Source organism: Clupea harengus, chromosome 16 (genome assembly GCF_900700415.2).
Source record: "Clupea harengus chromosome 16, Ch_v2.0.2, whole genome shotgun sequence".
NCBI lineage: Eukaryota > Metazoa > Chordata > Actinopteri > Clupeiformes > Clupeidae > Clupea > Clupea harengus.
In genome coordinates, this window is record NC_045167.1 from 25,333,345 (window position 1) to 25,347,954 (window position 14,610).

A 14,610-nucleotide genomic window follows, 5' to 3' on the forward strand; every position below is an offset into this window, starting at 1 on the left:
AGTCAGTGTAATTTGTTGTTTTAACGTCTTGTTCCACCCCAAATCAATTTAACATGTATGCGTATGTAAGACAACTCCAAGCGCACTTTGAACTAATGTGATTCTTGGTAAGAAAACGAACAGCAAAGACACGCCTGTTGCGTAATATCACTACCCTACTTATACTTCAACATGCCAAAACATTTTTTTTTTTTCACAGACATAGAGGGTAGGTAGTTTGAATGGAATTAATCTGGCTATACGTACAGTGAATCTGTGTTATTCAAACCAAAACGAGATCTACGTTCTATGGCCTACTTATCCCAGCTATGATGATCTTAGATTCAACAATAACGGGAAGCAAATACATTTTACAAATTAGTGCCGTCATATTATGTATTCATTTATATTCTGTAGTTTATGAGGGTGACTAGTTTTTAAGTAACACCCTAAAATTAATTTTGATGACACACGGTCATGCAAAGTGGATAATCACAGTGTAGTAGGCTACCGATTAGCCACCTTTGATACATTCAGCTCTGGAAGCTCTGGAATGTGAGAGCTCATGACATAACATTACACAACGTTGCCAAAAATATCACGGACATGAATTACATCGACTTCACACTTTGGTGACCTTAGCTGAAACGTAAAAATAAACTTAACAATGCGACAAGGCCCCAATGTCCTAAGTAGCTGACTTTACTAATTATTTAGGAATTATTTCGGAACACACCGTGGCTGTTGTTCATGGACCCATTTTGAGATTTGCCAGGTCATAAAATCTGAAACCACTCAAATGTCACACATGCTAACCTCAGGCTTCTTTGTATATCTCAATAAAATGAGATATCAAGCTCTACAATCTAAATAAGTCCTACACCAGGAAGAAATGTCTACATGATTAGTTCAACTTATCAAGAGCAGCTCAACTCAGATGAAGCAGATGAATTGTAGACCCACCACCAGTTGCATTTATGGTATTATAACACAAACTTACTGTTCGACTGCTGAATGTGTTTGTGTCTCAAGCTCTTGTGAAACCCAGTGAAGCTAAATAACGACACTGGTTTCCTCCCTGATATGTATCTTATGTAGCTATTGCTATCTAGTTAAACCTGTTTAATACCTGAATCACACCACACCTGTGTGGAGGTATGTAATAACCAATAAACGAAAAGCAAAAGACACGCCTGTTGCGTAATCACTACCCTACTTATACTTCAACATGCCTAAACTTAAACTGTCTGTTTTTCTTCACAGACATAGAGGGTATCTAGATCGAATGAAATAAATCTGGCTATAAAGTCAGTCTGTGTTATTCAACCCAAAACGTGCAAGACCTAAGTTCAATTGTATTGCATTTTCCCACCTATGAAGATCTTAGTTTCAACAATAACGGGAAGCAAATTCATTTTGCTAAATATTGCCGTCATAATATGTATTCGTTTATATTCTGTAGGTGGCTAGTTTTAAAATGAGATCCAAATTCATTTTGATGGCACACGGTCATGCAAAGTGGATAATCACAGTGTAGTAGGCTACTGATTATCCACCTTTGATACATTCAGCTCTGGAAGCAAAGAATGTGAGAGCTCATGACGTATCATGGCACAAAGCCGCCAAAAATACCACCGACACGAATTACATCGACTTCACACTTTGGTTTAAAGTGAAAATAAACAAAAAAATGCGACAAATGTCCTCATGTCCTCATAATTATTTAGGAATTATATAGGAATACCGTGGTTGTCAAGGAACAAATTTTGAAACTTGCCATGTCATGAAATCTGAAACCACTCAAATGTCACACTCATGCTAACCTCAGGCTTCTTTGAATATCTCAATAAAATGAAATATCAAGCTCTACAATCTAAATAAGTCCTACACCAGGAAAAAGGTCTGCATGATTAGTTCAACTTATCATGAGCAGCTCAACTCACAGATCAACTCAGATGAAGCAGATGAATTGTAGACCCACCACCAGTTGCATTTATAGTATTATAACACAAACTTACTGTTTGACTGCTGAATGTGTTTGTGTCTCAAGCTCTTTGCGAAACCCAGTGGAGCTAAATAATGACACTGGATACCTCCCTGATATTTAGCTACTGTGCTATCTGGTTAAACAGGTATCACAAATAAAAACCTGCATGCACCACACCTGTGGTGAGGCATGTACGCAATGTACATCTTACCACGACAACTGAGGTAGTGTGTGTTTGAATGACACTGGTTTCCTCCCTGATACGTATCTACTGTGTAGCTTTTGCTCTCTGGTTAAACAGATTCAATACCTGAATCACAGTACACCTGTGGTTAGGCCTGTACACATTGTACATATTACTACAATAACTGAAGTAGTGTATGTTTGAATGATTCACAGTGTTGCAAACCTTCAGGAATGATTGCCTGCCCCCCCCCCCCCCCCCCCCCCACCCCCAACTTTTAAAGCTATCTGACTTAACAAGATCTGCTATTTCAGCCAGTGATTTGCATTACATACATAACTCTTTATGTCTGTATGTGTTGTTTTCACAGAGAATCAACCTTTCAATCCCCAATGTTACCACCACCATCTTTGAGCTGAACAGTTATCATGCATCCCCCAGGACATCTGAAGCTCCAAACCAGAACGTTTTGCAACAGTAAGGCTCCTTTTGGGGTTAAAACTAGCATCCTATGCTGACTGCCCAATGCAGACACCAACAACAGCACTGCATGCTACCTGGTGTGTTTTGGCACTACACTAGAAATGCATACAATAGCCACATAGTCAATGTCGTGTTGTGAAAGCTTTTCTTTTTGTTCGAGACCACAAACTTACATAGTGCATATACTATATTCCTACTGTATTCATCTTTAAAGCATAGTGCATATACTATAATCATACTGCATTCATCTTTAAAGCATAGTGCATATACTATAATCATACTGCATTCATATTTAAAGCATAGTGTGTATACTAGATTCATACTGTATTCATCTTTAAAGCATAGTGCATATACTATAATCATACTACATTCATATTTAAAGCATAGTGCATATACTAGATTCATACTGTATTCATCTTTAAAGCATAGTGCATAAACTATATTCATACTGTATTCATCCTTAAGCATAGTGCATTTACTATATTCATACTGTATTCATCCTTAAAGCATAGTGCATTTACTATATTCATACTGTATTCATCCTTAAAGCATAGTGCATTTACTATATTCATACTCTTTTCATCTTTAAAGGCACAATCATATTTCACAAATAATGTTCTTCTTGTTAGACTTACCCAACCTGAGCCATAAATGAACTGCCCTAGTGAACTGCCATGTGCTCTATAGTTCTCACTAGTGAATGTCAGCCATCTTGAAGACTGTGGCCCTTCTGCATTCAATTGTATGGACTCAACATTCATTAATTCACCAACATAGAGGTTTAGGATTGTTGTGGAGGATTGATGGATCTACAGTCATGTCAACAGATGGCACAAATACCAGTTAAACTGGAACAAGCAGGAAGTACTTTAGAAATGTATTCATAGGACATAGTCATGGTAACAAATGCCAGTCCCCTTTTGTTGGTTATTACAAAACAAAGCCACATAGGTTTATTTTTGTGTCAGCATAAACCTACATTTCAGCAGCGTTTCATATCAACTTTGCTGTTCTATTTAAGATCTATTTGGATGTAAAGGCAGAGTCCACGATTCGGACGACAGGCTGTTGATATTTGAGCTCAACAGCCAATCAGATTATACCCCTACCTTCCATACTCCCTGAAGCAACATGTTGATTGGCTGGAATACTGTATGGAGAACTGACTGAGCCACAATGTTTGTTTCCCATTTACAGAGCCAGGACTGTTTACAAACACCAGAGGTTTTTTTTAGAGCACACACACACACCCAGAACAGACTGCTAGAGGACTTGACAAAAGTTGTATTGGATTAGAAACGCAGACTACTATTTGTTTGCCGTTAATAAACAAGAGCCTCATGTCAGAGTCAGAAATGTCTCAAAGCCTTTATGTGTTCATGCATTTAATATTATTTGGCTTTTATTGGGTAGCAGAATGGAGTTTCTTGATTCTTTTTAAATTTCGAATTCTTTAAAAATATGTGTAAGAATGACAAATCTACAGCCATGTCAACATATTAACGATTAACAGTTAATTAACAGTTAATCTGAAAAACCAGTTAGGCTTTAGAAATGCTTCCACATGATGGTCTCATTTAAATTATTGATTTAATCAAAGCTGTTTAAGATTAAGAGGACAGGATTTCAATTTTGTTGTTCTATTATGAATTAAATATAGTTTTAAACTAGTGAAAGCCCGTCTAGAACATGTCCATGGGTTTGTTGTAGTGAGACGCCTCCAAAAGCCTCTATGATCCTCTCTATGTTCATATATTAAATATTCTCTATGAGCCTCTATATGTTCATATATTAAATATTCTCTATGAGCCTCTATATGTTCATATATTAAATATTCTATATGAGCCTCTATATGTTCATATATTAAATATTCTCTATTAGCCTCTATATGTTCATATATTAAATATTCTCTATGAGCCTCTATATGTTCATATATTAAATATTCTTATTTGTGTATCTGATGTGGAGTGTCTGTTCCTGCAAATCCAGAGACACAGCTGCAGGTGTGCACAAAATGGTGTCTGATTCAGAAGCACTGGTCAATAAATGAACTTGAACTTTCAGATCTCACAATTAGAAAAAAAACTATGCTGCCCATGTCTGACGCATTGAAGTATTTTTCACCGACACACAGCTCCTCAGTTTGAACACAGGGACTCAATATGTGGTTGACTGTGTGGTTGGATGCCTCACACACATTAAAGACTGCTCTACCACTGATATTTAGTGAAGTACTCGAATGCAAGACTGATATTGAGGAATAGACTCAAGCAAATCTCACTGATTTGAAACAATGGATGTTAGAGCTCCCCCTACTGTTGAAAAACTGACACTGATTGATAACGTTTGACCTGGTCAGATATTAAACCAGCCATCATTCAGTGCTCTCACCTGCCTCTGACCCAGTCTCTCTTAATCATGACTTTACAATGGGTCATTATGGCATTCCAAGAATACTGACTAGTGTTACAGGGATTTGTTGAAATTATTTGTCAATAAATAAATGTCAATAAATAATGGTAAATAACAGAAATTGTTTCCTAGAAATAGGTTTCCCATAACAAGCTAGTGTGTTTTGGGACAGATTCTTTTGAGATTTAATGATTTGTATGTTTCCATTACATGTTTGTAGTGGTTTCTTTTTAAATGTTAATTGTATCCCCTAGATATGCAATACCAAACACATTAGCAATGGAGACCAACCGAGACCATTACAGTGCCCATCAAAACCAATACAATTCCCCTTACAACCATTAAAAACATTAATGGCAACATTCAGGTGATTGTTTATGTCGTTCTTTTGATGTGAAACTCAGATTAGGATGTTATTTAAGTAGGCTACTATGCCTGAAGTGTGTTCCAGTGTATCTAGTGTATCTTATAGTGTATCTATAAACATGCGTTAGATTGCATGTGCACTGTGTAAGTGCTTATGTAAGAGCCTGACTATGTTTCCAAGAGCCTGTTTAGATGGATACATGCTGTAAATTAGAATAACTTCCTGTTGGATCAGTGGCATGAGCTTTAGTTCTGCTGGGCCCCAAACACCACTTGTCATCTACTGATAGCTGTGCTTGTGCCTTGGTGAATGCAGTGGTGTAGTCCAGGGTATAGGTATACGGAGTATACCCACTTATTTTTCAGTCAGCATTGTGTGTATACCCACTTCTCAAAACAGTGCTGTATGGGCTGCTTAAAAAAATTGCAAAATTAAGACTATACCCTCTTCTCCAGGTACCACTACACCACTGGGTGAATGTAGCCCCTCTTAGGAGTGAGGTTGCCCACCAGCACTCACTGCTGCCTATACCTACAGTACGTTCCTGCACTTGATGATGTCTTTGTGGTGTGCTTATATAGAAAGAGTTTCACTTATTGCGTTTGGACAATACAAATCCATCATTGAATTCCACAAAAAAAAAAAGTGTTAGAACAGTAGGTGCTATTTTGAGTTGAATTGGATTTTTATGATGTGTTAAATATGGTACGTTGGCATACACTCAACTTAAACCTATTGTGGCGTGCTGTGGGAAAATGTGTATTTGTGTGAATTAGTTCAGTGATGTCGTGTGTCATGTGGTGTCTAGTGGTGTGGAGTCAGTGTCATTTGTTGTTTTAACGTCGTTGTCCACCTCAAGTCAATTTGACGTGTATGAGTATGTAAGCCCGCTCCAAGCGCACTTTGAACTAATGTGATTCACGGTAAGAAAACGAAAAACAAAGACACGCCTGTTGCGTAATAGAGACCACAGACATAGAGTGTATCTAGATCGAATGAAATAAAGCTGGCTATACAGTTAATCCGTGTTATTCAAACCAAAATGTCCGAGATCTATGCCTACTTATCCCAGCTATAGTGATCTTAGTTTCAACAATAACGGGAAGCGAATTAATTTGGTAAAATATTGCCGTCATATTATGTATTCATATATATTCTGTAGGTTATGAGGGTGACTAGTTTAAAAGTAAAACCCTAAAAATCATTTTGATGGCACACGGGCATGCAAAGTGTATAATCACAGTGTAGTAGGCTACCGATTAGCCACCTTTGATACATTCAGCTCTGGAAGCAGAGAATGTGAGAGCTCACATAGTCGCCAAAAATATCGCCAACATGAATTACATCGACTTCACACTTTGGTGACCTTAGCTGAAAAGTGAAAATAAACTTAAAAATGCGACAATGCCCCAATATCCTAAGTAGCTCACTTTCCTAATTATTTAGGAATTATTTTGGAACACACCATGGCTGTTGTTCAAGGACCCATTTTGAGACTTGCCAGGTCATGAAATCTCAAATGTCACACTCATGCTTACCTCAGGCTTCTTTGTATATCTCAATAAAATGAAATATCAATCTAATTCAAATAAAAATCGAATTAAGTCTTAGACCAGGAAGAAAGGTCTGTATGATTAGTTCAACTTATCAAGAGCAGCTCAACTCACAGATCAACTCAGATGAAGCAGATGAATTGTAGACCCACCACCAGTTGCATTTATGGTATTATAACACAAACTTACTGTTTGACGGCTGATTGTGTTTGCGTCTCAAGCTCTTTGAGAAACCCAGTGAAGCTAAATAACAACACTGATTTCCTCCCTGATATGTATCTACAGTAGGCTATAGCTATTGCTATGTTAAACCGGTTCAATACCTGAATCACACCACACCTGTGGTTAGGCATGTAATAACCAATAAAAAGGGACTGACATTTGTTACCATGACTATGTCCTATGAATATATTTCTAAAGTACTTCCTGCTTGTTCCAGTTTAACTGGTATATGTTGAAATGACTGTAGATCCGTCAGTCCCCCACAACAATCCTAAACCTCCATTTTGCTGTCCAGAAAAGGCACATACTTGTATTGTGTCTTTGCTGAAGCTGTGAGATTTTCTCTATTCTAGGGTTTTCTAATTCTTTAAAAAGATGTGTAATGTCTGTATGTCATGTATGTCTGTGTGTCGTGTCTTTTCTGTCCTCCATATACCGGTGTATGTGTATTTTTATCATGCTGTTTTTCTTTTCACCTTGTCTTTCTGGCCATTATATGGACTTCCCATTCCCATTTTATTTTATTTTATTTTATTTTATACGTACGTTTCTAGTTGTTCTGTTTTGCTGTTTTACTCTCCCTGTATAAACTCATTGTTATAAAAAATAAAAACATTTGATCACAAAAAAAAAAAAGATGTGTAAGAATGTTGTCACTGGTTGTCAAAAAAGATCTCAGCGCAGCAGACGGCAGCGCAACCTGGGTAACCTCCGCTCACTTCAACAAACCTCATCTGCTGTAACCTCTTTCTCTGTTGGCCTGTGGAACTGTCAGTCTGCAGTCAACAAAGCTGATTTCATCTCAGGTTATGCCAACCACCTCTCCCTACACTGTAAAAAAACTGCCATCGTTTTTACGGGAAAAAACTGGCAGCTGAGTTGCCAGAACAATCCTGTAAAAAATACATCCACCTGTAAACCTCTTTACAGAGCAGCATGTACATTTTACATTTTAAACCTGTATATTCAACATTGTATTTGAGCAATATTTACATCACTGTTATGTTTTATTGGACAAGTTTGTACAGTAAATGTAACATTTTAAACCTGTATATTCAACATTGAACTTTAGCTATATTTACATCACTGCTATGCTACACTGTAAAACAAATCCTGTTGTTTTTACTGGAAAAAACTGGCAGCTGTGGTTGCCAGAACAAACCTGTAAAAAATACATCCAGAACCAGTACATTTAACATTGGATTTATGCTAATTTTGCGTGACCATTATGCTATAAAAACTATTATTTCAGTAAAATATACATCCAGTTGTTGTCTATTGTACATCAAATTCCATTCAATTTCACTGAGAAATACCAAGCAAACAACATTATTTAACTGCTTAAGTCTCATTATAACACTGTTATTCAACTGATTTTTCATTTAGATTCCCCTTAAAAGTTCTTTATAATATAATGTATTTGAACGTATTAATAACAGTTTGGACCAGGGTCGCACCAGTTGTGGTGCGGTCGCACATGTGCCTGTGGTTCTTGGGGGCCCGTAGCTGGGGCCAATAGACATATTTATGTCCCCCCTTAAACTGCGTCTGACAGAAGTCTCTGACTCCAATTTCCGCCACTCAAACACGGTTGTGTTCAGTGAAGAACTGGTATTTCATTTCGGAGTGGGTCTAATGCTATCGAATCCCTTGAAAAGGTAAACTTATCTCCATCATGGCAGGTATTATTTGTGGGAAAAATAGTAGCAATCTATAACAAAATGATATGCTTATCTTACATACACTATAGAAACTATTAAAAAACGATTCAATTAAATGAATAAGTTCTTACAAAGAAATATGCATAATCTTACTTTAAAATGAACAGTTGTTTTTTTAACACCACCATGTTGTAATTTAAACTGCATTGCATTGCTTTTGGTATTACAGTTTTTCTTCGTGTAAATTATAGCCATATGTCATTTCTACAAATAAATATGCATAATCTTACTTTAAAATTAACAGTTATATTTCGTTTAGTATTTTACCCAAAAATGTTGTGAAATAAGCAATACTCTATTGTATTTCTATTTACAGTTTTTTTATGTCATGATTTTACGGCATTTCAGTGTTCATTTTATGCACATTTTTTACAGTGTGTGTCTTCTAATACGATACCAGCTCTGTCAGAGGTACCCCCTCAAGGACATTCTCCGTCCTCTGCTTCTTGATCTCAAAGAACTATACACAAAAGGAATTGAGATTTGTGTGAATGAAAGCAGTCATTTTTTGAAGGGGGCCCTAGTAACCATTTCTGCAGACAATTTATCCGCCCATAACTTGGCTGGATTTACATGCTGTTTTAGTAGTGGCTGGGTGTGCAGGTTTTGCATGATTACATACAGCAACTTAAAAGCACATGTGAATGAAGACAGTTTGCAAATCAGGTCTTCAGATGTTCACAATTACCATCTTGATGCACTTAAGGAGAACGATCAACTCTCAAAACAGACCTATGGAGTAGTGAAAGAATGTCCATTTGCTGAGCTTCAATACTTTGATGTCACCCGAGCATTTCCTCCAGACCTAATGCACGATTTCTTAGAGGGCATCATACCAATTGTTGTTTGCAAGGTTATCACTGCACTTCATCAGCTCAAAATTGTGACACTGAATGACATAAACTCAGAGCTGGAAGCATTCACTTTTGGGAAAAATGATAGAGGTCACATCCCACAGACATTACCACAGAGTGTACTGAAACGCAAGTTAACTGGATCAGCAGCACAAAACTTGTGTTTATTCAGGATCTTGCCATTCCTTATTGGACATTATATTCCAGAAGGCGAGATACACTGGGATATTTATCTCAAGTGCAGAGAAATCGGCGATCTTATCCTCTCTCCCTGCATCAGAAAGAGCATCATTCCGGTCCTCAGCTTCCAAATTGGTGAATTTCTCTCCTCTTTCCAGACTGTGTTCCCAAATACTTTCACACCTAAATTGCACTCTCACATCCACTATCCGCGTCTGATGTTAGAGTTTGGCCCACTGAAACATCTGTGGTGCATGAGATTTGAGGGTAAACACCAATACTTCAAGAGATTGTCCCACAACACTTGTAACTTCAAGAACCTTTGTTACACCCTCTCCAAAAGACACCAGTTGCGGCAGTGTTGGGAACTAACATCCCTAGACATCCTCCACCAGCGCTCATACACTGAAGGTGAACGTCAAGTCCCATTCCGCTCTCTTCCCTTTGACATTCAGGAAGGCATTGCGTTAAAGAGTGAGGTTGAAGACATATCAAAGGAGGAGAAAGTTGGAATTGTTAGCTCTCTACTGACCAATAACATCAAATACAAAGTAGGTGACACCATCATAATTGATGTGGTAGAGGAGGACATTCCCATCTTTATGAAATTAGAAAAAAATCATACAGTTCAGGGCTCTCTGGCTTATCTTTGGAAAATGACTGACACCCAAGACATTCAATTGTCACTATCATGCCTTTTCTTTGGAGGACCAGAAAAAATGGGTTGTTGTTAACCCAGGGGAGGAAAAATATTACCATCCATTGGACACCTATGTTCATGATGAGCATATGTTCCTTACGCTTCATCATAGTGTCCAAAGGTAAAGCCCATCTGTATTTCTACCATTGGTTTAAAGGGGAAACAATACAGTTCTGAAATATGTTACTAAGGTCCTGTTTAAATGCAATTTAATGTACAGAAAATGTATTATTGTTCTTACATTAACAGAACAACAAATTGATGGGGAAACTCTGCTGGGATTGACCGAGAGGATGGTCGAAAAACTTTTTCCTCTAATGAAAAAACAGGTCATCTTTTTGAGAGAGTTGGAGAGGTTGCGAAACACATCATCGTTGGCTCCGTGAGTATAATACGTTATTTTTCCTGTTAAAAATGAGAATTTCTTAGTGTGAAAGTCTTGTAGGACCAAATGCTATTTTGTCTGCCTATAGACAAGTAGGACCGTGTGATGCATCACATGCAGAGCCAAGTACTCAGTAAGTGCACAGCAGTTCAGTGTAATTTCACTTTAGTTTTAAATGCCACAACCCCTCTGAGAAAGGGTATCAAGGGTTTCTGACAAATGAGAAAGGTCTAATGTTGTTGGAACTGTGCTATCTGTGTTCTTTTTTATTTCTTTACATAGTCAAGGCATCCAGGAGTCATGGCCAGTATATTACACCCTTCCTGTTCTGCCTCCAGAGCTACAGGAAGCTCTAAAAAGAAAGGATACAAATTTTAAGAAAAAGGACAAGTCCCATTTGCGAGCCCTGCTGATCCAAGTGTTGTTTGACAACATAACAAAGTACACATGGTATTGTTACACCCTTGATTTGTATTCTAGTTTATGGTCAAGAACATACAGTACATTGGCATTGTTGTGTTGGTTACTTTAAAGGTTGTATCAGCGATTCTGAGCGTTTTGGAAACACTTTTTATAATGTTCAGCTAATATCTCCTCATGATCTGCTAACTCCCCATTACCTACATGCGCTGTAAAAAACATAAAAAAGCAATATCCTGCAGCGTTGCTGATACAACCTTAAAGTAAGTGAATTACAGTGTAAAGGCTAAAAAGAAAACCATTTCAGTAGGAAAGTTCTAATTACAATGAATGATCTTTCAGGTACCCAAACCATAGAAAATATTCGGATGTTCTTGGATGTCTCATCACCAGATTTCCATTTCTTGGAGACCACAGCTCCTCTGGATATGTACTGTATGTTGTTTCCCAACTGTTATGCAAAACATTATTCCTCAGTTCAATTTCTATACTACTTTGAGTTTTTGTGAGGCTCATAATTTATGTCTATATCCATAGGTGAACCTACTGGAGTGTCTAAGAAACAAATTTAAAAAGGAAATGTCACCGTTGGTCAACTTGACGACAGTCCAAGAGATGAAAAGGAAGTTTGGTGCTAGAAAAATTGTGGACCATGTGCCTCTGGAGGAACCACCTGGACATCAGGTGCCATTTGTTATAATCTTGTTTGTCTTTAGCCCAACTGTGTGCCTATGTTTTTTTTTTATCTAACTGCTTGCTATTCACATTTGTCATTGTTTGTCTTAATTCTTAATTTTACACTTCTTATGGCAAATTTCAGAGAGCAAAGAGGTGCAGATTGCAAAACACAGTCGAGATGCTTTCTGGGAGTTATGCCACACAAGAGGTTTGCAATATTTTTGTGAATGAGATACTGAATTACATATATACAGCAGTTAGGTCTGGTCGAATTATGTTTACTTTTTTCTGATTGGACGAGAGACTTTCTGGCTTGAGAACATTTATATTATCATTAACTTAGTACTTTATGTATTGTCCTTTGGGGGGAAATTGATTCTTTCAGATTATGCTGGAACTTGAGGTAGTTGGGGAAGATGACCACAGTTACCAGGTGCATATCAATGCCATTAAGGATGAGCTGCGCCGGCGTCAGCCAGACATCCCCATTATAATGGACAGAATGCGGCGTACACTGTACAAGAGGCGGGAGCATATGGGGAATCCGACTGAGGAGGTGATGGAGATGTTCCCTTTTCTCCGGGTGCCAGAGCTTGTGAGTAGCTAATAAGATTATTACTATAATGTGATTCAGTGCTGCTTGGGATTAAGTGTTTTCATTTATAATCATTCATTGGTAACTTCAACTCTCTCTCTTTGTATTTTATTAAAACATTTTGAAGATGCATCATTGAATGAGGTTGCGTTTTGGTCAGGACATGGAGGTAAACCTGCAAAATGCCCTCAGTGTGATGACACCCAACATCAATCAGGGAAGCTCAAAGTGGGAGTCAGAGGGAGCTGCTGTCAAGCCTGCTCGGAGATGAGGCTAACAGTGATGGTATGTCACCAGCTGACAACTCTTCTTTTCCCTTGCACCCTTCAATCATCTCCATAAAACTATGTTTCTATTTAAATATGGTTTGTTTCTGTTGAAATGTCAGACTTTCAAAAGAGTGCGTCAATCCTCATCCTGCCTGCACTTTTCAAGGAGAACTCAGATTTTCTCTATTGTTTAAACAAGGTATGTGTTGTTTTAACATTGCAAATTGACATTTCTTTGTTTTGTAAATTTACATCCTAAACTCTAACAGGAGATCCCTTACACACTTCTCATTTTATTATAGGAACCACCCTGCTCATTTCCAGTCATCATCCTCCACGATGCAGAGACTCCCCTCCTTGCCAGGAGAGCATCTATTATGATGGATGGCGTCACCATCATAAGCGGCGAGATGGATGTGGCACATGCCATTCAATGTCTGCTGGAGGTGTACTTTGTCTTTGCAGTGGAGTACCCCAGGCAGATAAAGCATACCCTTAGCTTTTCAGAGCATTATCTTTTTAAAATACAAACTAAAAAAAAAGTGTCCATCCCTGTTCTGAAATTATACAATTAGATTAGTTAATCACTGTTACTGTTGAGTTTTTAAATAAAAAAATACAGTCCATTTTTGAATCCACCTTTCCTCTCTTTCTTTTATAGTAACAATAGCATGTAAACAAAGGTTTGCTATCAAGTTATTGGGTATTTTATTAAAAATAATAGTTGCATTTAGCCTACAGCTTTCCCAAATGGTTATACAAGAATTATTGATAATCACTATTGCAGTATTATTCACTATCATTCATTATTATTATTGATGATTAAGTGTTAAAATATGATTACAACAAAATCGATAAAAGGTTTTTAGAGAATGAATAAACCTTGGTGCTGTTTAGAACCCTTTAAAAAAGAAATAAAAGAACCCCCAAGGTTTTCTTTTATTGAACCCTCTGAAATGGTTCTATATCAACCTTTTGAGGGTGCCATATATGTACCAAGCTATAGAACCCTTAAAGGTTCAATATAGAACCTTTTGTTTTTAGAGTATACTGACTCAAAATACACCTGTGTGTGTGTATTTGGGAAACTGGTGGGAGGAAGATATTATCTGCCCTACAGGCTTCATAACTTCGAGTTACTCTGATTGTAGGTACTGCGCGACAGAAAGTGGGCAATCCGTTAGACCGACACTGACCTAAAATGTGTTGTGATGTTGCACTTACACATTTCTCCACAATATTCACATTCCTTGTCTTTGCAAAGTCTTTTTGGGGTAATAGTTATGGCATTTGCGCAGTCTATGCAAAGTCTTTTTAAGCTAATCTTTCGAATCAAGGAGCTCATGTTGTCAGTAGCTGATTGCAACAACATGTACATCCGTTCTTACAGACTGTTTAAAGAAGTTATCGCTGAATATAACATGTTCCTTAGACCAAGAGCCAGTGTATCTGTAATGTACCATCATATTGCATCTATAATATCACATAAAAAGTGGTAGTGACGTTCTTCAACAGACGATCTCATTTATTCCTTCCTGTACCTCTTCGCTTTATTTCTCAGGTGACACCAGTCCCAAACTCACAGTCCTGCCCCCCCTGCACACCAGCGGGAGTTCAGCCA

At 37.6% G+C, this 14,610-nt stretch overlaps 1 protein-coding gene and 1 gene segment (V, D, J or C); one reads left to right on the top strand and one right to left on the bottom strand.

The window, feature by feature from the left end:
* LOC105893723 overlaps positions 1 to 14,610 on the bottom strand; it is a 137,596-nt gene that overhangs the window by 91,696 nt on the left and 31,290 nt on the right.
* Positions 9,292 to 11,803, top strand: LOC116224108. Of its 2 annotated transcripts, none has more exons than XM_031582936.2 (2): positions 9,292 to 11,160; positions 11,310 to 11,803. In XM_031582936.2, the coding sequence occupies exon 1, from the start codon at positions 9,519 to 9,521 to the stop codon at positions 10,674 to 10,676; it is 1,158 nt and encodes a 385-aa protein (XP_031438796.1). In that variant the 5' UTR covers positions 9,292 to 9,518; the 3' UTR covers positions 10,677 to 11,160; positions 11,310 to 11,803. The 2 variants fall into 2 exon arrangements, with proteins under 2 accessions (XP_031438796.1, XP_031438795.1); XM_031582935.2 differs by having other exon boundaries at positions 9,292 to 10,763; positions 10,892 to 11,803.

What these genes read in the sequence shown, in the direction of transcription:
- LOC116224108 (XM_031582936.2), top strand. Translation starts at nt 9,519, where the DNA reads ATGATTACATACAGCAACTTAAAAGCACATGTGAATGAAGACAGTTTG.